This window comes from Schistocerca serialis, chromosome 5 (genome assembly GCF_023864345.2).
Source record: "Schistocerca serialis cubense isolate TAMUIC-IGC-003099 chromosome 5, iqSchSeri2.2, whole genome shotgun sequence".
Taxonomy (NCBI): domain Eukaryota; kingdom Metazoa; phylum Arthropoda; class Insecta; order Orthoptera; family Acrididae; genus Schistocerca; species Schistocerca serialis.
Window position 1 is genome coordinate 313,035,093 of NC_064642.1, and position 27,435 is coordinate 313,062,527.

The 27,435-nt window shown below is 39.8% G+C and overlaps 1 protein-coding gene across 1 annotated transcript in view; it reads right to left on the reverse strand.

Annotated features, from left to right (window-relative positions):
* Positions 1 to 27,435, reverse strand: part of LOC126480868 (roquin-1) — a 231,080-nt gene that overhangs the window by 109,682 nt on the left and 93,963 nt on the right. Inside the window, exon 10 of the mRNA XM_050104246.1 lies at positions 18,194 to 18,413. Coding sequence (XP_049960203.1) covers positions 18,194 to 18,413 — 220 coding nt within the window. The remainder of the gene's footprint in view (positions 1 to 18,193; positions 18,414 to 27,435) is intronic.

Genomic DNA, 27,435 nt, shown 5'->3' on the forward strand with positions numbered 1-27,435 from the left:
TGAATGGAATCAATTGTCTTGAAAAGAGATTGTAAGATGAACATCTACAAAAGTTAGAATGAAGGCAATGGACAGTAACTGAATAAAATCAGGTGAAGATGAGGGAATTAGATCAGGAAATGAGACACTAAAAGTAGTGGAGGAGTTTTGTTATTTGGGCAGCAAAATAACTGATGATGGTCCAATTTGTTAACATCAAATATAGATTTAAATGTTAGAAAGTCTTTTGGAAAATTGTTTGTATGGAATGTAGCCAGATATGAATGTGAAACATGGACGATAATACAATTTAGATAAGAGGAGAATATAAGCTTTTGAACTGTGGTAGTACAGAACAATGCTGAAACTTAGATGGGTAGATCATGTAAACTAACGAGGAGGCACTGAATAGATTTGGGGAGAAAAGACATTTGTAACAACAAAACTGAAGACAAGAAGTGATCGGTTGAGAGTTTATATTTTGAGACATCAAGTGATCACCAGTTTAGTATTAAAAGGAAGTAAAGGGGGGGGGGGGGGGGGGACAGAAATCATAGAGGGAGACCAAGAGATGAATAAAGTAAGCAGTTTCAGAAGGATGAAGGCTGAAATAGTTTTTCAGAGATGAAGAAGCTTTCACAGAATACAGTAGCACCATAGAGAACTGCATCAAACCCGTCTTCGGACTGACGACGACAACAACAACAACAATACAGAAACCAGATGGCAGTTACAAGAGTTAAGGGATGTGAAAGGAAAGCAATGGTTGAGAAGGGAGTGAGACAGCGTATCACCGATGTTATTCAATCTGTACATTGTGCAAGCAGTAAAGGAAACCAAAGAAAAATTCTGAGCAGAAATTAACATTCAGGAAGAAGATATAAAAACATTACAGGTTTGCAGTGTCATTGTAGTTCTGTCAGAGACAGCAAAGAACTTGGAAGAGCAGTCGAACACAATGGGCAGTGTCATGGAAGGAGGATATCAGATGAAATATTTACAAAACACACACATGCACCAAGGATAATGGAATGTGGCCGAATTAAATCAGGTGAAGCTGAGTAAATTAGATCAGGAAAAGAGACATTGAAAGTAGAGTAGTGTTGTTATTTAGGCAACAAAATAACCGATGATTGCTGAAGTAAAGAGGATATAAAATGTGAACTTTTTATAGCAAAAAAAGCGTTTCTGAAAAAGAAGAATTTGTTAACATTGAATAAAAATATAAGTGATCTTGTCTTTTCTGAAAGAGCAAATACAGGAGTCAGGTTCAAATTAATATATGTAGATTGCAGTGGTTATTTGGACATGAGGAAGCTTGCACAGGATATTACCATTGAGAACTGCATCTAATCAGTCTTTAAAGAATGATACAACAACAAACCCTATTTTCATACAATGAGAACATATTTTAAATATTTGTGTTGTATATTAATTAAAAATTAAATTACCAAAAATTGAGCTATATCAAGATAATTGTTTCATCATTTTCATAATAAAGAGTTTACTTAATATAAACACTGAAAGGAGTAAAGGTAACAACTTGCCACACAGTCAAAACATTCAGTGGTCAAATGGATACCCATTGAAGCAGTACATTCACACATGCCTGAGTGCTGCTACATTTTCTCTGGAATGTTTCAGAATTTATAAACTGCAGACAACATGTGGGCTGACTGAGCAACCTATTGTGCTGCCACACTGGTTTGAGCCTGGTGGATTATTGTTTCTGATGTTGCAGAAACAATATGCAATGCATCTAGTTGATTCACCAACTGAAAACCTCAATCACATGAAACTCAACTCATGATTTTTCCACTGACATCCTGAAAGCTACAGATCAAGGCAATCATCAGATGGATGCAGTATTTCTTCACATTCGAAAAGCATTTTACCCAATGAATGAAAGTAATATCATATGGGGTACCAAATAAAATTTGTGACTGGATTAAGGATTTCTTGGTAAAGAGGACACAGCACGTTATCTTCGCTGGAGAATCGTCAATAGACATAGAAATAACTTCAGGCATACATTTAGCAAATTGGATGGGACGATGGGACCCTTGCTGTTCATATATTTAATGACCTGGCAAACAATAATAATAGTAATCTCAGACTCTTTACAGATGAAGCATTTATCTATAATGAACTACTACCAGAAGAAAATGCAGAAATATCCAGTCACATCTTGATAAGATTTCTAAGTGGTGCAAAAATAGCCAACTTGCTTTAGATGTGCATAAACATAAAACTGTGTACTTTACATTGTAGCCTATGAAATCAATTATAGTTCAGCAACAACAAGAATGAGATTGCTTGCAAAACACTCACACAACCAATTCCATAGTATTGTTCAAGTGCACGGGACCTATACAAAACGGAACTAACATGTGATATTGAATGTACACAAAGGACAGCACGAATGGTTACAGGTTTGTTTGAGAGCAGACACAAATGCTGAAAACCCAAATCTGCAGAGGCTTGTTAAGAAGTGTCACCTAGCGAAATGATCATGACGAGAAAATTCGAGAAATTAGAGCTAATGCAGATGCTTACCAACAATCGTTCTTCCCATGTGGCATTTGCGAATGGAACTGGGAATGGGGAGACCTGTTAGTGGTCACAGAAGTACCCCCTGCCACACAGTGTCAGGTGGCTTGTGGAGTATGGATATAGATGTCGCCCCGAATGTTTACTTACAAAGTTTTGAGAACTAGTCCCAAGTGGGAAATTAAGAATATACCACAGTCCCACGTGTATTACTCCAGTAGGAACTGTGAAGACAAATTAGACTAATTACAGAGTCCGCAGAGGCATTTAAGCAGCCATTCCCCCCATACTCCATACACGAATTGAATGAGAAGAGACCCTAATATGTGGTACATGGTAAGTATCTTCTGCCAAGCACTTAATAGTGTATTGCAAATGTAGAGGTAAACAATGTCAGCCTACTGAGGACACAGTATAGAGCATCAATTAACTGTAGAACACTAAAGGAGAGGAAAATGTTATATTGCTACTAAACCATCAAAAAGTATACTACTCTATATTTATTCAAAGGAAGTCATAATTTATAGGTTATGCTTTAGTTAATTACAGTTATTAGATCTCCAATGGTATGTTACAGACCAAATTAGATACAAGGTGTCCTGCTTTATACCCTACTGCAGTCGTAAATTTTATGGGGGTTTAGTAATCTTAGGTTAATGTGGGGTGCACGTAAGAAGGCAGCTGTACGATGTGTTCTCCACACACACACACACACACACACACACACACACACACACACACAGAGAGAGAGAGAGAGAGAGAGAGAGAGAGAGAGAGAGAGAGAGAATACTTTGTGGTGTCACCAGTGTGCTTTCGGTCTCTGTCCCACGCCTCACACTCCAGCTTACCCTAGTAACAGCCACCTCACACTCCAGCTTACCCTAATAATAGCCAACTCAGAGGCTAGCACTACATCCAGCCACTGTTTCTGCTTCTCACTCTGCCTAGCAGGATTCATGTGCTCAAAGAACTATCACTGCACTTCTTAACATAATGCTTGTCATGTTTGCTTTATATCAGCCATAATGAATTTACTTAAATTAGCATGAAAATAAATGCTGAATGTTCTACATGCACCCCGATGCATGTGCTACTGGCACACGTGGCGGAATGACATTAACAGCTGGAGTGTCACATGATACACTGCTCATTGCCACTGCACGTCGCCCCACTACCTGCCTTCTTACACGCACACCACTAAAACAACTTTTTCAGAATAAGCTTGTAGGATTCCAACTTAATATTGCACTTCTCTTGTTGCTGCTGGTGTGTTCAATTTATTCTAAGACTGCCTTTGTTAATTGCTCATATTAAAGGTTTGTATTGCCAAACTCTGTAAGCATTGTCTGCAGTTGCAAATATAATGATTGTTTAATCATATATAAAAATTATTTACGAAACTGTTGTTCTAGGTATCATCAATAGTCTACAACAAAAATTATTATACCAATTATTGTGTATCTCTGACTAATTTACACTGGTCGCCACTAGATCCTGAAGAAGATCCCAGCAGAGGGCCTGAAACTTCCATTATTTGAAGAAATATGACGCCACCTAACAATCCAGAAGATTTTAACTTCAGTTCTAGTTATGTTTTTACAAGTATGTTGCAGTACAATGACTTTTTTTACTGATTTATTATGCAAATTTTGTTTAATGATTTGCTCTTTTGCAGTTTTGATGCTCAGAATCAATAACATATGAATTTAAAAGTTTTTTTTCAGCACTCTGCACTATCTCATTTAAAAACTAAGGACTATTATATTGTATCTTGGTTACAAACAAAAAATACTTAAGTTTCAAAAGCTAATAATTGGCTTTTAAATGCTACAAGCTGCTACGACAACCCTGCGTCATCTCACTTATGCCACTTTCCATAATTCATTCCACACCAAAATTCCAGATTAAGAGTTTCTTGTTTACATTATATAAGGACACGGTAGTATTTACAATTCGTAACTGCAGTTTCGGAGGTATGTTCATAAACAAAGTAGATTGGAGCAATTTAATAAGCACATATAAAGTGATGAAATGTGCAGAAACAAATCTGGCAATTTCAATCAATAATCACAATTTTGTAATGACTTCAAGGACTACTACGTTGGGTTGGGTTGTTTCTGGGAAGAGACCAAACAGTGAGGTCATCGGTCCCATCGGATTAGGGAAGGACAGGGAAGGAAGTCGGCCATGCCCTTTCAGAGGAACCGTCCCGGACTTCTACATTTTAGAAACCTTTACACGTATATAATAATGGTTAGTGTGTAATACATTATTTTTTTAATCAAATGCTCTATACTGTGTATTACATCAATGAAAGATACAACTTTTTTCGAGGATGTCTAGTGAAGGAATGCAAGACTCATTATGAAAGTCTACAAACACCTACTTGATAATTAGTGGAAACACACTAAAATTCTACCACAAATTTTACTGCCTGTAGACAGCAACTCTCTTTCAAACTTCTTGTTCCCGAGCTTGATCTGACTGCAGTCACAAACTACATTTTTTAGTAATATCTATACTCTTTAGTTATACTGGTCCTGCAAAACGAAATAAAGTATCTACCTTGAAGAGAATTACTTAACACTGTGGAAAGATTAAAATAGGAAACAACTGGAAAAATTGTACACTGATCATCTGAACAATTAACAATTTCTCCACAATTCTGTTGCTTCCCAAAGAAAATATTTCAAATGGTGTTGACTGATTCAGAATTCATAGAAGTTAAACAGTAGCTTATGTTAATTTCTTTTTCTTGTCCAGCACACAATACACATGGTGTAGGTTCTTCAACTGAAGCAATCACTTGGAATCAAATAGCAGCACCAGCTATGCTTTTATTTTCAAGCACACTGACTGGTTTCAGCCACCAAGCGCATTTTCTGGTGGTTATGAGTGTAGCGCCGTGGGAGTACATAAACGGTAGGTTTGTCTGTCTGTCTGTCTCCTTGAACACAGTCTTGTAACCACTGGAAAATTGCCTCAGTGGCCGAAAACCAGTCGTGGTGATCAAAATCAAACATGTCTCTATGGAGTCCAGTGGTTTATTTATTATTTAAAATTGAATATAAACAGCCACAACCGCAAAAAACTTTATTTTTATTTTTTATGTAAGGTCACTAGTTTTGGTCTGCTTCAGACCATCTTCAGACCCACACCATGATGTAGATGGTGGCTGTGAACTGAGCAGGTGCTACACCTCCCTGAATGCTAACTGCGGCATAAAATGAGGATTCCTGTTGTAACAGGCAAGGCTATCACTTTTTTATTGCCGTGTCCCAAATGAACATTAATGATGCACTTTGCAGTCTGCGAAAAGCTGTAAAAATAGACACAAACTGCATTACCTTAGCCTACTCTTATCCTGGGGGCTGCGAGCATTCAACACATGATGAATAATGGCTTTTTCATCAAGATGACAATTTTCTGCTATGCATCATTACCAACTGTCAATACTCTGGGACCTGAAGAGAATGTACCCAACTGAACACATGGAATGTGTGTCGCAGCTTTAGTGAAAACACCTTCAGGTCTTTTTCATCAGGATAGTTCCATGAATGCTCTGCCAAACTACAATTTACTTTGTCATACACATTACAGCAGATATCATCTCAAAGAGTTACGATCAGTCACACTCCAGAAGTAATTTACAATCTCCAGCATACACACAAATTTTACTGCCACATTTACAAGGTGTGTGACATTGTAATTCTTACTTTTGTGTTTCTACATACCTATATGCTTTAAGACATTTTGTTGAAAGGCATGCATTCGGTCTATCACCTAGTTTACAAATACACTTTCATCTTCTTTGCAAATCTAGAACCCTGGAAAGGTAGTGGCAAAACAGCAATCACATTTTTATGTTAATATATTTTATGGACTGTAAGACACACTTTTTTTCTTTGATAAATTGCCTCCAAAATTCTGATGTATCTTATACTCTAAACTATTATAAAAAAAAGTCCAGTGTTTGATTTAAAATTGTCGTCAGTCTTAAAAATGGCCATATATTCTATGCCGAGGGGAACCTATCTCTATCTGGCAACACTGGATTCAACTGGCAGCAGCAGTGCACCGGCACAATAAACGTGGGTCGCAGGGATTCGCAAGCTTGCTAACACTGCCTCGCTTCTGCACCGCCATCACAAAACCAGAACACTGTCTAGCCTATGATGCGTCACTATAGTACAATACTGGGCTGGCAGTTTGGCAGGTGGACTAGGGTGGGGTAACTGGAGGGAGAAAGAGGTGGGAAGCAGGAAGTGGTGTTGAGGATGGTAGCTAGTGGCTCAGAGGAAGGCAGCAGGTGTACAAGCTAGGAATTCGGAAGGGAGGGGTGGCTGTTGCAAGCGCTACATATGTCATCCCTGAATACCGAAGTTGGTGAGGAGCACTGAACGATGAAGATAACATGGAGGTGTGGATTGAGAGAGGTGACAGGACAGAGTAAGAGGAAACAGTTGGACAGAGTGAGTGAGGAGAGAGAGTTAGCAGAGATTGAGGCCAGGAGGATTGTGGGAGCAAAGGATGTATTCAAGGATGACTGCCATCTACATAGCTCTGAAAAGCTGGTGTTGGAGGGAAGCATCCAGGTAGCATGGGTTGTGCAGCTATAACTGAAGTCAAATACGTTGTGCTCAGCTACATGTTGTGTCACTGTGTGGTCAGCTGGTTGGTTAGTCTGTTGACATAAAAAGCTGTGCAGTGATTGCAGCAGAGTTGCACAGCACTTCCTGCTTCAGGCTTATTTTATTCCAACACAGGCAGGGCTATCTATGAAAGTAGCCATTTCATATGCCAATTCTTTTCCAATCACTGCACAACTGTTCTGTTCCACCAGAACGAATGGCCACAGGCAAACTGTGACCAAGAAGAAAGGTGACCACCAAATGGCACAACACATTACTGAGCCCAACATGCTAGAGTTCAATGGCTGCTTCACAAACCATGTCACCTGGATCCTTCCCTCCAGTACCAACTTTTCTGAATTTGGTAGATGGAAGTTATCCTTGCAATATATCCCTTGTTCCATAATCCTCTTGGCCTCAATCTCTAGTACTGTCCACACACCCTTTATCCAAACAGTTTCCTCCCTCCTTTGTCCTGTCAAGGAGCTCCCAATGCATGTGTCCACCTCATCTTCATCGCATGCCGCACCTCACTAGCTCCAACATCCATGTATCACATGGCTAAACTGTGAACCTGCCACCTCTTCATCCAAAAACATTCCTAGGCAGCATATGTCCTGCCTCCCTCCAGGCCACTAGCTACCCGTCACCAACCCCCCTTTCCCACTTTGTCTCTTTCTCCCTCTAGTCACTCGCCCTAGTCCATCTGCGGAATCAATGATTCAATGTTTCTGCTATTTGGTCAGTGGTATCCTTTCACTTAAATTATCAAAATTTCAGATGATTATGTAACCTCTTGAAAGATGCTACATGCTCTTTAAGTTTGAGATCCTTCAAATAATAATTTATTGTCCTTATAAGAGCATTTTCTATCTTCAGAATCGCGAATCATTTATTTGGCTTTAATAACATGGCCGAGTTTTAGGCCAGTGCCATTACGTCTGGTCAACCCCCCCTCCCTAATTTCAATTAGAGGTAATGTACTATTAAAAACCGGCAGCAGAGCCTCACACATATGCACATTTAAAACAAAAATTGAGTTGTGTTTTGGAAACAGGTTACGATGAATACATAATATGAATCAACCTGTTCCTACAATGCAAGATTCGGAGTTGTGTGTCCACATTTTTCTGGGGTACAGCTCTGCTTGGTTTCAGTGTCTTCCTAAGTGATAAGACTGAAAAACACCTTTTCCAAACACTACATACACTAGCTGCATAGGAATGTTCATAATATTTTCTTGTAGTTCATACTTTTTAAAAAATTGCTGAATTTCAAACACATACTAAGGCCAATTCAGTGTTGCTTCTCTGAGGAAACTATGTTGATATTAGAAAATAATATGCAATGATGAAGTAAAAAATTATGATCATCTGATTAGTAGCATTTTGGTCCAGCCTTGGAACATGATGCAGCAGCAGTTCAGCATGGCATGGATCTGACAAGTACTATTACAGGGTGTACACAGGGTGTCCCATTTATCTTGGCCACCCTAAATAACTGTTTGTCCAGATGCAAATTACAAAATGTTTCAAGCAAATGTTCTTTAGCCATCAGGGGGATATCAATCAGCATGATTGCCTTCATTGTAGCTTTGTTTTTTTTACAAAGATATGAACAGTGGTATGACTTTTTTAAATGGCACCCTGTATTTTTGGTAATTCATTTCCTCTCCTAAAGACTTATTTAAAAATGTATCACAGCGTACCATTCACTGAAACACAATGTTATTAATTACATAACACAACACTGACTTTGAGCCCGGGATCACAAACTCGTCCACTTGCTGGAGTTGTCAGAAAACAAATGAAAACCACATAAAAACATAATACAAAATTGACTTTGACTCTCCTGTATTATTGCCTGGGAGTAGAACATTCAAAGGTGCTCAAAGTGGTGATCCTGGATAAATGTACCCGTACATAAGAAAACAGTATTGCAATTACTGTTCTGCTAACTTACATTCCCCATAGGTGAGTAGCATTTCTACCTTCTCTGCGTTGGTGTACGTTCTACTCACACAACTTATCAACTGACAATGGTTGACGGAATGATGCATTCTACTTGTGTCTATATTTGACCTCTGTCAACGTCAGCACGTGGGTGTGTTCCATTACCCCGAGTAGCTGCACTAAGCGCTGGAAGTGTCAACGTCAATGTTGTGTTATGTAATTAATAACATTGTGTATGGTACACTGTGATACATTTTTGAATAGGTCTTTAGGGGAGGAAATGAATTACCAAATAAAAAATACAGGGTGCCATTTGAAAAAAGTCATACCGCTGTTCATATCTTTGTAAAAAACAAAGCTACAATGAAGGCAGTCATGCTGATTGATGTCCTCCTGATGGTTAAAGAACATTTGCTTGAAACATTTTGTAATTTGCATCTAGACAAACAGTTATTTAGGGTGGCCAATATAAATGGGACACGTTGTATATGGACAAGAAAAAAAAATTCAGATTTTGCCCAGTTTTCCCAGTTAAAAATACACTTTTTCAGGGTGAAAATACACCACAATCCTTGTGAAAGTACATTTTTTCCATTTTAACTAAGAATATACTTTCCCTCGAAGCTGTAAAATTTACCAAGCCTTTGAGTGGTGAAAGTTTTATACACCAGCATACAACCGCCCAGCACTTTTGGGAACAAAACCTAGTTAAAAACCACAAGTTTTGGTAAGATCTTTGCTGAGCAGCAACATTTACATAGCATATTTTCACATTACGAAAGTATAAACAGAAATTCAACCAAATACAGCATCGTAGCTTCCAAAGCACTGAAACTGAGTTGTTTTGCGCTTTTGTCAGCCAATAATAGCTTGTCACATAATCTTGCCAGCCAATGATATGAAATGTTCAGGGGATGGACACATGATGTAGCCAGCCAACAGCAATGTTATTATTAGGTAGTGCGAATACACAAATAGGAAAAGTTACTGGTTTAAATTCATAATTGTCATCAAAAATGTTTTGCTGTGACCTCTCCCCTCCCCACCCCCATGGCTGTGATTAGGCAGTGTCACAGGTATACAGCTTAAATTGCAGCACTGCAATATTTCTGACAAGCACTATTATAAATTTCCCTGCTGTGCACTTTACATTTCATAGATTACCTAGCAGAATACATGTTCTGTTAAGAACTTTGGCTTTTCCACAGGAAAGCCAATTACTTGTGCAATCACTGAAGAACTTGCTTCATACTTTTTTTTGAAGGACAGTTATACTTTTTGCCATTGTTATTGCATAATTTGTAATTTATGAAAGAACTAAAATAAAATATGAAAAACTACCTTGAAACTTGGTCTTTTTAGCACATTTTACCCTTTAAGATACATTGAACACAAATGTGTCAGTAAAATATCGAATAATGGTTTCTACACCTGAAATTTTTCTAAGTGGCTGATCCTCATTGTTAAGTTTTAAACGAGCATCTAACACTCTGTGATTTAAAAAATCATCACGTGTTCTCAGATGTAAGGTAATTCTTTCAGGGTAAAAGGAAATTTACTTTGAAAGTAATGCTTCTCAAGCCTCCATTCGCAATATTTTCCCATGGCCTGTTGCAAATGTACACAGCGGTGACATCACACTTACCGAAAGCAGTTTCTTGTTATGAAGTACTGAATAGTCTGGGACACATTTTGCTGTCGGCAGACACTTTTGTATGCACTGTGTTTTGTTGCTGTAAATGGGTCACTGTCTTTGCAACTAAAGTTTTATTTTGCTGTTATTCTCTTATTTAAATTTTACCAGTCAAAATCACAAAAAATTAACTGAAAACTAAAATAACAAAAAATTTACAGCCAGATTTCTCTAGGAAGAAAACATTCCCCAGTTTTTCCTGGATTTTCTGAGGTGTCCACACCCTGTGTTAGGTCCTACAATTCCAATAAACAGAGCTGGTGGACTGTGGGTGCGTACTTGGCATCCGACAGCATCCCACATGTGTTCAATTGAGTTCAGATCAGGTGAATTTGGTGGCCAAGACATCAATGTGGGTTCACTATCATGTTCCTCAAACCACTGTAGGATGACATCAAACATGAAGGAATGCAAGTGGACTGCAATAATGTCATGCTGTCATGGTTCCTTCAATTACTACCGCATGTTCCACAAAGGTCAGGTGAATGTCTCTCACAGTACAATATTGCTATCATGGCTTGCGTCCATGGTGTAGTTCATGTTCCGAGAAGTCATTTGCCCGGATAACAGTGTTATCAGGACACATGGTAAAATGTTCATATGCAACAAGGCCACAAGCAAAAAGAGTCATTTGTGGAAACTGTCACTTTCAGCTAGGAACGTCAAATAGTGTATAAATAAGTGGAAAACTGTCTTCATAGTAAAATGGAGATTCTGTTGGTAGTTGCTAACAATTGCAACTAGTAGCAAAAGAGCCATGTCATTTATATTATACACATTAACAATCAGAAATCTTTTGGTAAAATGAAAGTTGAAGTCAGAAATTGAGGGAGCCATGAGGAAAGAGGTAATAAGAAATGGTCCAAAAATGGATGTCCCATTGTTGCAGCTTCTCTGCAACAAATGAAGAACTTTGGTTACTTCACTTTCACCAAAAGAGAAAAGGTCTTGGTAGAAGTCTGAGGATATCTCAATACAAAAACGATCTGTATGGAATTTACTGGGTACTGAGGTGATGAGAATTCAACAAGATGCTGTAACTAGACAAGATGTAATACGTATTTCATGAATACTGGTGCAATAGTTTTGATGCAGGGCAGATTTCAATTGCTGACGTTCTGGTGGGGATCAATTTTTGGTTAATTCACTGGTGATAGTACCACGACTGGAAAGTGTTTCAGATGGAATGTTTTATTTTTAAGTAATAACTTGCATTATTGGTATCAATGGACACTGATGGCAAATACGGCTGTATTATCAGATGGCAGACGACAACCTTGTAGACTGCTATATCAACAAAGATGGATCGACTGCACAAGGCGATTAAATATCTAGGCGCAATGTAACAAAGCAACATGAAATGGAGAAAACATGTTAGGTCGGTTTAGGGAAGGCGATGGGTCTACTTTGGTTTACTGGAAGGCATCTAAAGAAGTCAGTTCATCTTTAAAAGTGTCCACTTACAGAACAATTGTGTGACCTATTCTGGAGTATTTGCAATCCCCACCAGGTTAGATTAAAGCATTATCTCAAAGCAATTCACACTGCCCACTCGACCTGCTTATCATTTCCATGGCATTCTCTTCTCCACTCGACCTGCTTATCATTTCCATGACATTCTCTTCTATTTCATGACAATACAAATTGAGTTGCCCTTGTTTGAACTTTTTTGGTTTCCTCCATTGGTCCTACACGGCAAGGATCGGCAAGGATCCTATACCACGCAAAAATACTCCAGTGGCAAGGATCCTATACCATGAAAAAATACTCCAGAAGAGATCAGAGAAGCTTCATGTAGTCTGTCTCTTTAGGTCATCTGTACATCTTCAAAATGTTCCGACAATAAAATACAGCCATTGGTTCCGCTTCTCCCACAACATTTTATAGGTGATGTTTCCAATTTAAGATGTTCGTGAGAGTAACCCCCAGGTACTTAGTTGAATCAACTACCTTTCATATTTGTGTGATTTATCATATAATCAAAATGTAATGGAATTTTTTTTTAGTAATTGTGTGCAGAGTTAATTGTGATTTTTCACACCATGCAGATATATTATCTAAATCATTGCATAATTCATTCTGATGACTTTGCTACAACAGCAGCAAAATCTGTAAACAATCCAAGAGAACTGATCAGATTGTCTTCTAAATTGTTTATCTAGATTAAGAACAACAGAGGACGTATAATACTTCCTCAAGGAATCCCAAATATAAATTTGGTTTTACAAGATAACTTCCTGTCAATTACTATGAACTGTCACATTTCTGACAGGGAAAGATCAATCCAGTCTGACAGTGGACACAATATTGCATAGGTATGAAATCTGCTTAGGAGTTGTTTTTGAGGGATGGTATCAAAAGCCATCTGGAAATCCAAACATATGGAATCACCCTGAGATCCCATCATAGCATTCATTACACCATGCGAATAAAAAACATGTTGTGTTTCATAACAATGATATTCTCTGGACCTGTTCTGGATGTGTGTCAATACATCTTTTCTTCAAGGTATTTCATAATATTGGAACACAGTATACGTTGCAAAATCTACTACAAATCAACGTCAATGACATGACTCTATTATTCAGTAGTTTTAATTATATTTTCTTTCTCATGTATTGATGTGAGCTACAGAAGTTTCCAATCTTTAATTGCGGTTTATTTGTCAAGTGAATGGTTGAATATGACCGAAAAAAATATCAGAGTTATTTCATTAGAATATACTGAAAGGAACATATCTGGCAAACAACTGTGACTTTATTGTCTCTGGGGTATATACTTCCAATTAATCATGTTAGTAGTTGTTCTTGATTTAAATTCTAAAATATTTACTACATCTTCTTTGGTTTAGTAACTCCACGCTGCTGTCATCAGTAATATTAATATTGCTATTGCACAGTGAAGGTATTATTTGTGTCTTGCTGCTGGCATACTTTACATATGACTAACAAAACTGAAGATACAGTTGTATGAAAACCAGAAAAAGATGAATTGCTACTCAATGTATGCTGGGGTGCCGAGTCGTAGACAGGCACGACAAAGACTATAACGCACATAATCTTTCACTCCGCCCCCCCCCCCCCCCCACACACACACGACCACTGTCTTTGTGTGCTGATGCCAGACTGGAAGCAACTGTTCATTGTGGGAGAAATAATGTGGGTGCAAGGGTAAGGCGGATGCTGGGAGGGGGAGGGATAGCATGGTAGGGGTGGGGGACAGGAAAGTGATGCCTGTGGGAGCATACAAGCACAAGGTGAAGAAAGGTTGGGGCAGCTAGGTGGAGCCAGGAGGTTAGATGGTGGGGGGAGTATAAACGGAGAGAACTAAAAAGACTGTGGGTGCATTGGAATCGAAGGCGGTGTAGTGCTGGTGTGGGACCAGGGAAGAGGATAATTGAGTTAGGACATCGTCTAACGAAGGTTGAGGCGAGGAGGGTTATGGGAATGTAGGGTAAATTGCAGGGAGAGTTTCTACATATGCAGCTGATGTTGGTAGGAAAGACCCAGATGGCAGGAGCTGTGAAGCAGTTATTAAAATGAAGAACTTTGCATTGGGCAGTGTGCTCAGCAACTGGGTGGTCCAGCTGTTTCTTGGCACACCTTGTCAATGGCCATTCATGTGGACAGACAGTTCGTTGGTTGTCATGACCTTGTAGAACAAAGCACAGTGGTTGCAGCATAATTTTTAGATCACATGACAGGTTTTGCAAATTGTCCTGCCTGTGACTGGTTAGGTGATGCCTGTGACTGGTCTTCAGGAGGAGGTGGTGGTGGGATACTGAGGGGAATGCTCCTCTGTGGCTGGTCGGTGGGGCTTTGGGAGGTGGTGGATGACTGGAGAGCTGAGGTACGGAAGATCTGTTTTTGTACAAGGTTGGGAGGGTAATTATGATCTATGAAACCCTCAGTGTGACCCTTGGTACATCTCGAGAGAGACTGTTCGTGACTACAGATGAGACAGGTGCGGGTGGCTAGGCTGTAAGGAAGGGACATAAGGGACAGTTGGTATGCAATGCATGGCAGCTGTCTAAGTGGAGGTACTGCTGGTGGTTTGTTTGTTCGATATGCATGGAGGTACTGATGCTGCCATCTCTGAGGTGGAGGTCAATATCAAGCAAGGTAGCTTGTCAGGTTGAGGAGGACCAAGTGAAGCAAATGGGGGGAGAAGTTGTTCAGGTTCTGGATGAATATGGATGGGGTGTACTCATCCTCTATCCAGATCACAAAGTTGAAATCAACGAATGTAAATCAGGTGGAGGGAGCCACCCGTGGCCGTCACATCTGTAGTGAATAGCAGCCCTTCTCGAAATATACCAAGGGTCTCATTGAGTTCTTCACAGATCGTAATTACCCTCTCAACCTTGTACAGAAACTGATCTCCCGTGCCTTATCTCTCCAGTCACCCACCACCTCCCAAAGTCCCACCGTCTTGCCGGTGAATAGAATTCCATTCATGACTCAGTACCACCCAGGGCTGGAGTAACTGAATCACATTCCCTGCCAGGGTTTCAATTACCTCTTGTCGTGCCCTGAAATGAGGAAAGTTCCACACACTATCTGCCCCATCCCTCCCACAGTGGTATTCTGCCACCCACAGAGCCAACAGTATATCCTTGTACAGACATACACAACCCCTGCTCCCAAACCCTTGCCTCGTATCCCTGTAACAGATCTAAATGTAAGACCTGTCTCATACTTCCTCCCACCACCACTTCCTCCTTCAGACCGGTCACAAGCATCACCTATCCAGTCACAGGCATGGCTACTTGCGAAACCAGTCATGTGATCTAAAAGCTATGCTGCAACCACTGTACTTCGTTCTATGAGGTCATGACAACCAACGGACTGTCTGTCCACATGAATGGCCACAGACAAAGGTGTGCCAATAAACAGCTGGACCACGCAGTTGCTGAGCACACTGCCCAATACACAGTTCTTCATTTTAATAACTGCTTCACAGCTTCCGCCATCTGGATCTTTCCTACCAACACCAGCTGCATATATGGAAACACTCCCTACAATACACCCTACGGTTCCCATAACCCTCCTGGCCTCAACTTTCGTTAGACACTGTCCTTCACTCAATTATCCTCTTCCCTGTTCCCACACCAACACTACACAGCCTTCTATTCCAATGCACCCAAAGTCTCTTTACTTCTCTCCTTTTATTGCTCCCCCCCCCCCCCCCCCCCCCCCAACTATCGAAACTCCCGTCTGCACCTCACTGTCCCAATTTCCCCCCACCTCATCCCCATATGCTCCCACAGGCATCACTTTACTGTCCCCCGCCCCTATCCTGCTATCTCTCGCCCTCCCAGCATCTGCCTTACCCCCACCACCCACATTACTTCTCCCATAACGCACATTTACTCCCAGTCTGGCCTCGGCAGCCAGAGACAGTGGTCATGGGTGCGCAAGCCGTGTTTGAATGTGACTGTGTACGTTGTCTATTTCAGAAGAAGGCTTTAAATATGAAAGATTACATGTTTAGTAGTCTTTTTGTTATGCCTGTCGGCGATTCAACATCTCCTCTTTATAGTGAGTAGCAATCTATTCTTTTGATAATATTGTGATTATTCCATCCTGGATTTTCCACTTTTAGAGAAAGATGCATTGAAGATGCTGCAGCCAGAGCTACAGAGGCAGATTACAAAATCTATTTTCTCTTCCCCCTACTTCTCTGCCCTTTCTGTCATCCCCCTCCCATGTAGTACTGAGCATTTTATTCCACCTGTCAATGAACCATAGTCTCAGTTTCATCCAAACAACACAAAGTCCTGTTTCCAGAGTAGAAAGCTAACTGAGTAATGATAGACACGGCTCGTATAAGTTTGTTTATGGAATATCTTTTTGTTTTGTTTTGAGCTCCAGAAGAAAGGATTGTTTCCAAACAAATTAGTGATTTTTATATCAACAGAGGCAATTTCAAAGACAATATGCAATAACAAATTTTATGTAGTGAATACATAGCAGAACTGTTTGAGACTGAAATGAGTGATGCAACTGCAAGTATCTCTAAAAGGAGTCAAGGTAAAGAGCATTCATTGATTGCAGAGAGATAAGAGATCACAGAAATACTGTCACTTAGCACGAAACAGAAAGCCTTCGGTGGGTGGAGTAAAAGAGAGAGAAATCTGTAAAATATTAAGAACACAATAACAAATATGAGAATAAAATTTTAATTAACTGATATATAGTGAATAGCAAAATACCATGTTTATAACGAAAAAGAGAGAAGTAAATTTTATATCCATGTATATAAAATGTGTAGCAGAAAGGAATGAAGCATTGTGCCAAAAATAATAAACAACTTCTATGTTCTGTAAGGGAATTTGGAGTCAAACACAAAATTAAAATAAATAATGGAATGAGGAATAGAAGTATCATACTTTGAGAGACATGGGAAAAGAAGAAGAAGAATAGAAAGAAAACTGATAGTGATTATCCATAATAAAGCAGTACTTTAAAAAAACTATGAAAAAATTAGACCTAGGTTATAATGATAAAAAAAAGGAGAAAAATAAATGGACAATACTGGACAAAGAGAAATTGATCCAGAATGGTAAGTAACACTGATCCAGAATAGTAACACACAGAAACAGCTTTAAAGATAAACTAGATATGCTGGAATTGTGTGGTACTGAGTGAAAAGAACTGTAACAGTATGTATCACAAAAGGGTGAAACTAAAGTGAAGTACAAATCTAAGAACCAACTCGGTACAAACATCACATACAAGTACAACAATGGCTCACAATGGGATAGACAAGTATAGTAACAGATGCAGCAAGCTGTTTAAAGTCAATCAGGACTGCAAGAGAGAAGTCAGTTGGGTTGGCAAGAATAAGTGTAAAACATTCAATTATGGACACACAAAATTTGAGGAAAAAGCATCATTATTAATTTTAATGATGAAATTGGGAGTTGTTATGAGAATATAACAGGAAGAAAAGTAACTGACAAAAAACTGTCTTTCACATCTGTAATTAAAGAAAACTGATCCAACTGACAAAACTTGACGGTTTGCAGGCATTAAAAGAATGAAACAGATAAAGCAAAGGAAATCCAAGCACGAAAAGGGACTGTCCAACAGAGATTTTAAAACTTTCTTCTCAACTCTGGGCACAGTCTGCCTAATTTTCTTTCACCAAGCATCAAAATGCTAAATCACACCTGTATTACATGTCAGTCATTCTGCAACCACAAAAATGGCAAGAGCCTATCCTGTCCTTATCTTTAAAGATTTTGGGAGGACAGATTTATCTATCTTTTTTTTTAAGCAAACAAAAATGCTGTGACTGTTGAACAAATTTAAACACAAATATAAACTAATAAAGCTCTCCATTTAAAGACCACTTCTATAAAATGTACTTCAACAACTACATACCTTATTAGCAGCAGCTGCCGAAGTGTTGGACATGGACATAAGCCATGGCTGTTGAGAAGCAAGTGTACTGGTGCTGATTGTTTTCGTGTGGTCCCAAGTGGCAGCTCGATTGTTAGTTCTAGCTGGTTCTATTGGTCTATGTTCAGTGGGAGGTGCTGGAGATCCGTAATCTGGCTGTGGCGGTGAGGCATACACCTGGCCTCCTGTGGTCAGCAGCATGCTGTGGGGAGTAGAACTTTAAAGATACTCAACTTCATGGAGAAGGACTATAACATTTGTCGTATTAAGAAAAATTACAGCCGGGAAAAGTTGCAGGTTAGAAAAAAAATATGTGCACAGATGAAATATTTTACTAGTCCCATCAATGCTAATGAAATACACAAAAAAAACAAAATACTGTCATATAGTTGACAGTTGTGAGAGTTATTTATTTCATACACGAGAGAGCTGCGCGTTTTGTAACAAGGTTTGCCAAAAGTGACAGCATCACTGAGATGTCAACACCTATAAGTTACTAGAGAGTTGTTGTGCATCAAGGAGGGTCAATCAACATACCACCTCCTTCTACACATATCTCACAAAATGAACATGATCAGAGGTATCTGAGCTTATACAGAGGTTTAAAAACTGTTGCTTTCCCCATATACAGTTTTGATGTGTGACAAGATGATTTGGAAACAGGGAAAAGTGGAGAGGAGGTGGTGAGGAGGGAGTGGGGGGGGGGGGGGGGGGGGATGAGAGACGTGGCACAGAATATACACTTGTCCACATAAAATATGATGGCTTATGGTGTAGAAAAGTAGATATGTCACCAGTTGTCTGATATTCATTATGAAAGAGAGAGAGAGAGAGAGAGAGAGAGAGAGAGAGAGAGAGAGAGAGAGTTCTTTAGAAAATATGCCAAATTTGGATTTGTGCTTACTTTTAAACTTTTAATGTTACTTAAAAAATTAATAAGTTAAAGCATACAAAAGTACAATAAAATTGAAAATAAAACTTGATAAGTGCAGTTTACACCATTCATTGCTTTCATAGAACCATGCCAAAAACAAGATAGATGTGTTTTGCACAATATACCATTAACAATCAAACTAAGTACCTATAAAATTTTGAGACATACTTACTGGACAATACTTATTTTCAGCAAAAATGTCAGTATTGCCAACAGAAACACATAAAAGTATCTATTGAACACTGATTACTCTGGATTAGACAAGATACCTGTACATCTGACACATCATAAAGAGTTGTTCCCAGGTGGTTAGGGGTGGCTCACCATCCTGAATACAATGATGAACCATAAAGCATCTGTGGTCACCCATCTCCCTTGATGGCACCTAGTGTCTATGATTCTTAGATCTTGCAGAGCCACACACCTAGTACCCATGAAGTAGACACACTCTACTTTCTACAATGTGTAACTATGACACTATTGGGTGTAGTGCTTTGGGAACCTTAGTTTTTAAGCCATTCCAAGTGACACTGTCCATCAGTTTGCAGTTGGAAATGACTTTAGAAACCTTACCAGCTGTCTCCAAATCAGAACAATGTTCTTAATTGACAACTTTGGTGAATCACATGTGCATCATGGACAGTGGATACTGAATGCTGTTTTTTTCTACTGAAATGTTGAACGCAATACAAAACATCCATTCCTCCAACTTATTTAGCATCAGCTGCAACTGGAGTATTGCTACTGCAGTGTCAGAGGAGGAGTAAAGCACACAAAATTCAAAAACACAGTACAGACTTCCATATCACAGTCGTTGTGCTATTTATGCTACTGACAAAGATGCTGATGCTTCGGTCCCTGTGATAAATCATTGTCCTGTTCAAATGTTTTTGCTAGGACTTCACCTCCTTGGTGTCTGTAACAGGGACACAACAGTAATGAATGAATTTAGGAACTTGCGTGGAAGCCATATTTGTGATGTTCAAGATCATTGTGCCTTTGGGTGGTACTGCAGATTGTCTGTACATCAAAAGGAAGACCGAGATGTTGCTCATGCACAAAAGCCAGTTTTACAACCACCTCCAGCTAGGATACGTTATTGATGATGGAATTTATAAATATAACACTAAAAGGATAAAAGAAACACTAACCGCCTCTCAGACTTAATGTGGCATAGAAATTAGAGAAGAATTTAGCAACATAAATGTTTGACTACTAATGCAGTCATGTGAAGAATCTAACAGATAATAAAATCATATCAATAAAGATAATCACTTTTTGAAAATATAATGTAATTCGATAGACAAAAAATGTACTCAACCAAGTGGTGGCAGGAGAAAACATATATAAAGGTATTTAAATCTGTAAGTTTTTGGAGTCAGTGGTTCCTTCTTCTGGCAGAAACGTTGAAGGGGAAGGAAGAGGGGTAATGGGAAAGGACTTGGAACAGTTTGGAAAAGTTTCCCAAAACCCCGTGTCAGGGGAGACTTGCTGGGTGGGATGAGAAGGAAAGACTGAGTGTTTGGGACTGCACCAGATGAGATTTGAAAACTAAAGAGATTAAAACTAGAAGATAGGGTAATACGAAATGCTTGGACTGCTGACAAAATATTGTGCATAGATTAATAAGAAAGGAAATCTAAGTGCATTGTACATGGTGGTGGTGGTGGTGGGGAATAGACAGATCATAAAATGAAAGTTACAGAAAACTAAATGGGTATGAAGAAAGAAACAGTTTCTGTGAGGAAATGTTGGGACCAAAGAAATTAATGTAAATTAATGCCAGAGGAGTGGTGAGAACTAGGGATATGTTGTGATGCCAGTTTCCACTTGAAGAGTTCTGAGAAACTGGTGTCTGGGGAAGAATCTATGTGGCATGTGTGGCGACACATGCATGGAGGTCATGGCTGTCATGCTGTACAGCATGCTCTGCAACAAGATATTGTGTGTTGCCAGCATACATCCTCTTCCTAAGCCCATTCATCCTTATTGATAACTTGGTGATGCAAAAGGCCAAACAGTGTTTACATAAGAGCTGGTATATGACATTTTTCATTTCAAAGGTTGGCTCTCGCTTTGAAAGCATATGTTTTGCCAGTTACAGGGCTGGTATAGGTTGTGGTAGGAGGCTGCATAGGACAAGTCTTACAGTGAGGACAGTCAAAGGGATAAGAACCCCTGGGGTATGGAAATGGGTGCAGGAGCATAGTGTCTGACAAAGATACAGTAGGGAGTGGGAAGTGACAAAAAGCTATTCTAGGTGTGGTGGGCAACATTTTGGACACAATGGACCTCATTTCAGGGCACGATTTTTAAGAAGTCACAGCCTTCTCGAACTAGCTGATTAATACATTCAAGATCATGATAATACTGAGTGTAACTGGCAAAACATACAGCATCAAAGGGATAGCCACCTGTGACATAATATGTCGTATACCAGCCGTTACGTAAACACTACTCAGCTTCACATTGGCATGATTGCCATCAAGTCAGGATGGATGGGTGTAGGCAGATGATGTATACAGGTAAAATATAACATCCTGTTGCAGAGCACGCTCTAAAACATGACAGTCATGACCTTGATGCCTGTTTCACCACACGTGTTATCTGGCTTCTTCCCTCAGACACCAGTTTTTCGAAACTCCACACATGGGAATTGGTCTTAATTTATGTTAATTTCTTTGGTCTCAGCATTTCTTCAAAGTAACTATTCCTTTCTTCACTCCCTTTTAGTTTTCTATACCTTTCATTTTATGGCCTGTCACACTTAGATCCCTTATGTAAAGTAAGCTAACAACTAAGTGGTAGCCTCCTCACATTGACAACTATGCAAATAATTTCTATATTATTTTATTACTACATACCTTAACAAAAAAGCAGCAGTGCTGAGAAAGCCACTTGTACTACTCAGCTGCTGTTTGTCTCTAATATACATAGTATAACTTTACCACAGAGCACTACCAGTCGTCTGTAAAGTTTAAAACATTCTTAATTTGAACATTAGAGTTAATTGATAGTGTTAGCTGATATTTATATCTCTGAGACCAAGTATTCTGATCAATTATATGAGTGACTAACGAGGTTTCCTTTTACTTTAGTTTTGAATACCTGGGGATTTCCTATTTTCTATATGATGTATGAAAGTAACATCAAAGTGCGAAAGCTTCTAGTTAGTTACTTGCATTTTCAATGGATCATAACTGTGACCTTATGCAATGGATGTGACTTACCGAACGAAAGTGCTGGCAGGTCGATAGACACACAAACAAACACAAAGATACACATGAAATTCAAGCTTTCGCAACAAACTGTTGCCTCATCAGGAAAGAGGGAAGAAGGGGGAAAGACGAAAGGATGTGGGTTTTAAGGGAGAGGGTAAGGAGTCATCCCAATCCCGGGAGCAGAAAGACTTACCTTAGGGGGGAAAAAGGGGGTGTACACTCGCGCGCACACACACACACACACACACACACACACACACACCCATCCGCACGTACACAGACACAAACAGTCTAGCTTTGGTACAAGAGAGAGTTCGCTTCACGCGGTGGTGCTTTCACACTACCAACAAAGAACTCCTACAGTTACATCTACAACTGGCCAACCGGTTCAAGCCCTGGACGTGGGATTGGGGTGATGGTGTCACGTGGGTCACAGCGGACTCAACCCAGAGGAAGTCAGCCGGACGACAGCCATCCAAGTTTGAACGTATATCGGAGAAACAACCTTCTGATGGCAGTGGAAAAGACCATCATCAATCTCAATAACAAGGAACTGGATGATGACGCTATTTCGGTTCTTAAGAAAGGATTGAATTTCACCCCGACTCCTAAAGATGTACCACTGCTGACATCATTAGCACAGTGGAACAAACAGCTGCTCGTCTTCCACTTGAAGCCGCTGAAGAAGTTTGTCACGAAACCTGCAGAGCTCTAACCAAAACAAAGCCGATGAAACCGAACATCTCCTACAGGGAGAGGGCCACCATATGGGAGCTAAGAGAAGATCCAGTCATAGTAATATTACCTGCAAACAAGGGCAACGCAACAGTGATCCTATCCCGACAAGATTATGCTGAGAAGATGCGGCGCCTACTGGGTGACAGCGCATACCGCAAGACTGGCACCGATCCTACCAAGAGGATCGAGAGGAAGACTCTGGCGCTTCTCAAGGATTCCAGCTTCCCTGACGAGATTACCAAGAAGCTACGCCCGAGGGCTGGTGTTCTTCCTAGACTTTACGGACTGCTGAAGGTGCACAAGGAAACGATTCCGTTACGTCCCATTGTCAGCAATATTGGGTCTCCCAACGTACCTTCTCGCCAAGCACCTCAAACAACTGCTTAGCCCTTACATTGGGAGATGTACACACCATACCCCTAACTCCGTGGATTTCCTTGGACGCATCAACAACCTTCCTCTTAAGGAATCTGACATACTGGTGAGCTTCGACGTGGTATCTCTATTCACTAAAGTACCGTTACAAGAATCCTTGGAACTCATCAGCCAGAAATTTGACGAAGAGACCACCAACCTTTTCAGACATGTCCTGACATCAACTTACTTCTTATTTGATGGTGAATACTACGATCAGACAGAAGGAGTAGCCATGGGGAGTCCACCCTCACCCATTGTTGCAAATATGTACATGGAACATTTCGAGGAGGAAGCTCTTCAATCAGCACATCTAAAAACCATCTGTTTCTTTAGATATGTGGATGATACCTTCGTTATCTGGCCACATGGAAGAGATAAACTGGCAGACTTCCTCACACATCTCAATTCCAGACACGAGAATATTAAGTTCACCATGGAGATCAAAACGGATGGGATGCTCCCTTTCCTAGATGTTTTGATTAGAAGACGAGTTGACGGCTCTTTGGGGCACAGCAAGTATTGGAAGAGGGCGCACACTGATTTCTACCTACAGGCGGATAGCTGCCACCACACGGCACAAAAGAATGGCGTGCTCAAAAATCTTGTACACAGAGCTCACACCATCTCTGACAGGGACAGCCACCAACAAGAATTGGACCATCTGAAGACCGTGTTTCGGAGGAACGGTTACAAGGAAGGGCAAATTCAGAAGGCTGTACATCCCACACCTGCAGCACCAGCGGAAACTGAGAATGAACCTCAGGAGGAGGTGACCTTCGCTATTATTCCATTTTGTTGGGCCTCATCTGGAAAAATTGGACACATTTTACATAAACACCAAGTGAAAACCATCTTCTGTCCTCCAAGCAAAACCAAGAGCCTTCTTGGTAGTTTGAAGGACAACCTTGGTCTATGTAAATCAGGGGTTTATCAGATACCTTGCCAATGCAGGAGTGTATACACAGGGCAGACCATTCGTACCATTGAGGACTGATGCCGAGAACATCAATGGCACACTAGACTGCAACAGCCCAGTAAGTCGGCAATTGCTGAGCATTGCCTGTCAGAACTCCACAGCATAGATTACGACCAAACCAAAGTCCTGACACAGACTTCAAATACTGGGACTGTGTCATCAAAGAAGCCATAGAGATTAGAGTAATGGAGCCACAACTAAATCGTGACAGCAGTTACATCCTTAGCAAGGCGTGGCAACCCATGATCACCCAGATTAAGAAGAAAAAGGATACTTCCCAGAGTGTATCGACTTCGGGGGAGGAGGGAAGAATAACGAGAGCGGTGCCGGCAGATCCCCCCCCCCCCCCCCCCCCCCCTGAACGAGAAGACCTAGGGCGCAGCACCCAGACGGTGGAAGAACGGACGTTGTACCTGGACCGCACGCAGGGCACGAACTGCACCGACTCATAGGAAGCACCTGAGGGTGGAGGGAGATTGTCCTATATATACCTGGCGCCGGCCCATCACCAGTCAGTACATCAGCGCACCTGATGATGGCAACGTGGTCGATTGCCGAAATATTGTGTCCTATGCACACTCATACCATTCACCCGAGATTTAATTCGTCAAGATGTAGATGGCTGTAGGTTTACCATAGTGACCACAAACAAATTTGCCAACATAAAAATTTGTTTTTAGAACTACAATATCATCATATTTTAAAGCTGTAAATACAGCAAGTACATTCACTGAGGCATTTTTTGTAACCAGAAACTATGCCCTCTCCTTGAGGTTAAAATCTCTCAGTTACCAAACAAATAAGATTTAAGGAGTTGGACAGTCCATCATCAACAGCATCATCAGTATTACAGCACAAGCAAGCTAATAACCGTTAATTACTAAAGAACACGAAAAAGATGGAATAAAGGGAGGAGACTGATTTAATGTGAATACGCATTTACTCAGATTGAATTATTTGTCAAATAGGTGCATATAAAACATTCAGATAATTCAAACAACAGAAAATACATTCAGCTGATAACACTAAACAAATATGAAATACTCCACCTAAAAACATAAAATGATAGCACATTACTTTGGATGAAAATATGAGTAGGAAGACAGTGGTTTAAGATACTATTAAGAGATCATTAGATATGGAGCTCAAGTTTGGTTTGAAGAAAGTTGTGATAGAAACACAATTTTGTCCTTTTCCAAAGCAACCATCCCAACATTTGCCCCAAGTTATTTAGGAAAACCACGGAAAATCTAAATCTGGACAGCAGGATAGATATGAACTGTTGTCCTACTAAGCTACCTCACCTGGTCAGAATGTCTGGTATTCATATAGCATATTCCAAACAAACCATGTTAAGATGTGCACAAATTTTCTTTCAGAGTGAGTAAGCAGTCCGAAACTTTCCCTTTGTCTGCCAAGATATATTTTCTCTTTTGGCTAGGATTTTTTAAAACTTTTTTGGCAGGCTCTTGGGTCCATTCCCTGCAGGTCTATCTGTCTCCCATTTCTTCCAGGTGTTCTAATTTCTGATTCTGTCAATCCTTTTATACCCTTTGGTAGCCCTTAAAAACTTACTGACTGCACTCTGAACACATTTTTCTCATTTTTTAATTAAAAAATTATGATCAAACGCATTGGAGTGATTCAGCTGAACCTCCAGTCAAATCAAAAATTTGATGTGTGTTTATTGTCATACATATAAAATATTTAATAATGTACCATAAAATCCATTCTTTATCACATCTTTATTTACAGGCACTGCATTTGTTTGTTTTTCGCCAATAACTATCATAGCCATCAGGTTTTTCAAAAACTCTGAACTGCTACTAAAATATATAAGGTATAGCCTCTGCATTTTCATTGTATTTCAAAGCTTTCTCTCAAATGATGATTATAATGCAACCTCAATGCCTGTGGAAGCATTTCTTAGTTAAATTAAGTTTCACTTTTTGATAAACTGATGTAAAATGAATGTTACATCAATGGTTGAACATTCTTGCCTTAATCCATATGTCATGTAGTATATATAGCGCTATTGTTTTCACTATATTGTTAAGCCAAAGAATTTATAAGAATTATCAAGAAATCATCTGCCCTTTAGTTTTACCATTAGTTTCCCCAAACACTGCATATACAGGGTGACACAGAATAAAGGCGATGTTTGAAACGAGTAGTGGCAGCCATGGGCAAGTGGTAGCACTGCAGGTTCATGACAGTTAACGAGTAAACAGTCCACCATTTTAGTAATCACAGAGCAATGGAATGGACAACATTGTACATTAGCCACAGAAATGTTTTATGGTAGTGGCACAGAGGGAGTTTCAACAATTTTGTAATTTAGGACGTCATGATGATCAAAACACACGATAAAATGTTGGCTAAATAACTTTGAAGAGAATGGATCTGCCCTCAAGAAGAAACCAACAGGACAACCAAGAAGTGTGCATTCTCCAGCGAACACTGATGATGTACGCAAGTCTGTCTTATGGAGCCCATGGCGTCCGATTCACAAGTAAGCAGCAGTGGTAGGAATGTCCCAGGAGTGTGTTTGCAGAATTCTTCATCTTCCTTTAAAATTTCACCCGTACAAGCTACAGATGGTGCAACAACTGAAGGACAACGATTACCAGTTACAATTAGGATTCTGTCAACAAATGATAACAAAAATAAACAATGATGATGAATTCCTAAACAAGTTGTAAATGTCAGATGAGGCACATTTTCATTTCATCACAGGTTATGTAAATAAACAGAACTACAGTAACAGGGCAAACACAAATCCTAATGACGATCATGAGTGCCCTTTAGACGCTAGTAAAGTGACAGTATGGTGTGGTGTTTCATCACACGGGAGTATCGGATCGTATATTTTCACAAATGAACAGGGAAATACAATAACTGTCAATGCCGATGGTTACAAGGAGACGTTATGAACTTT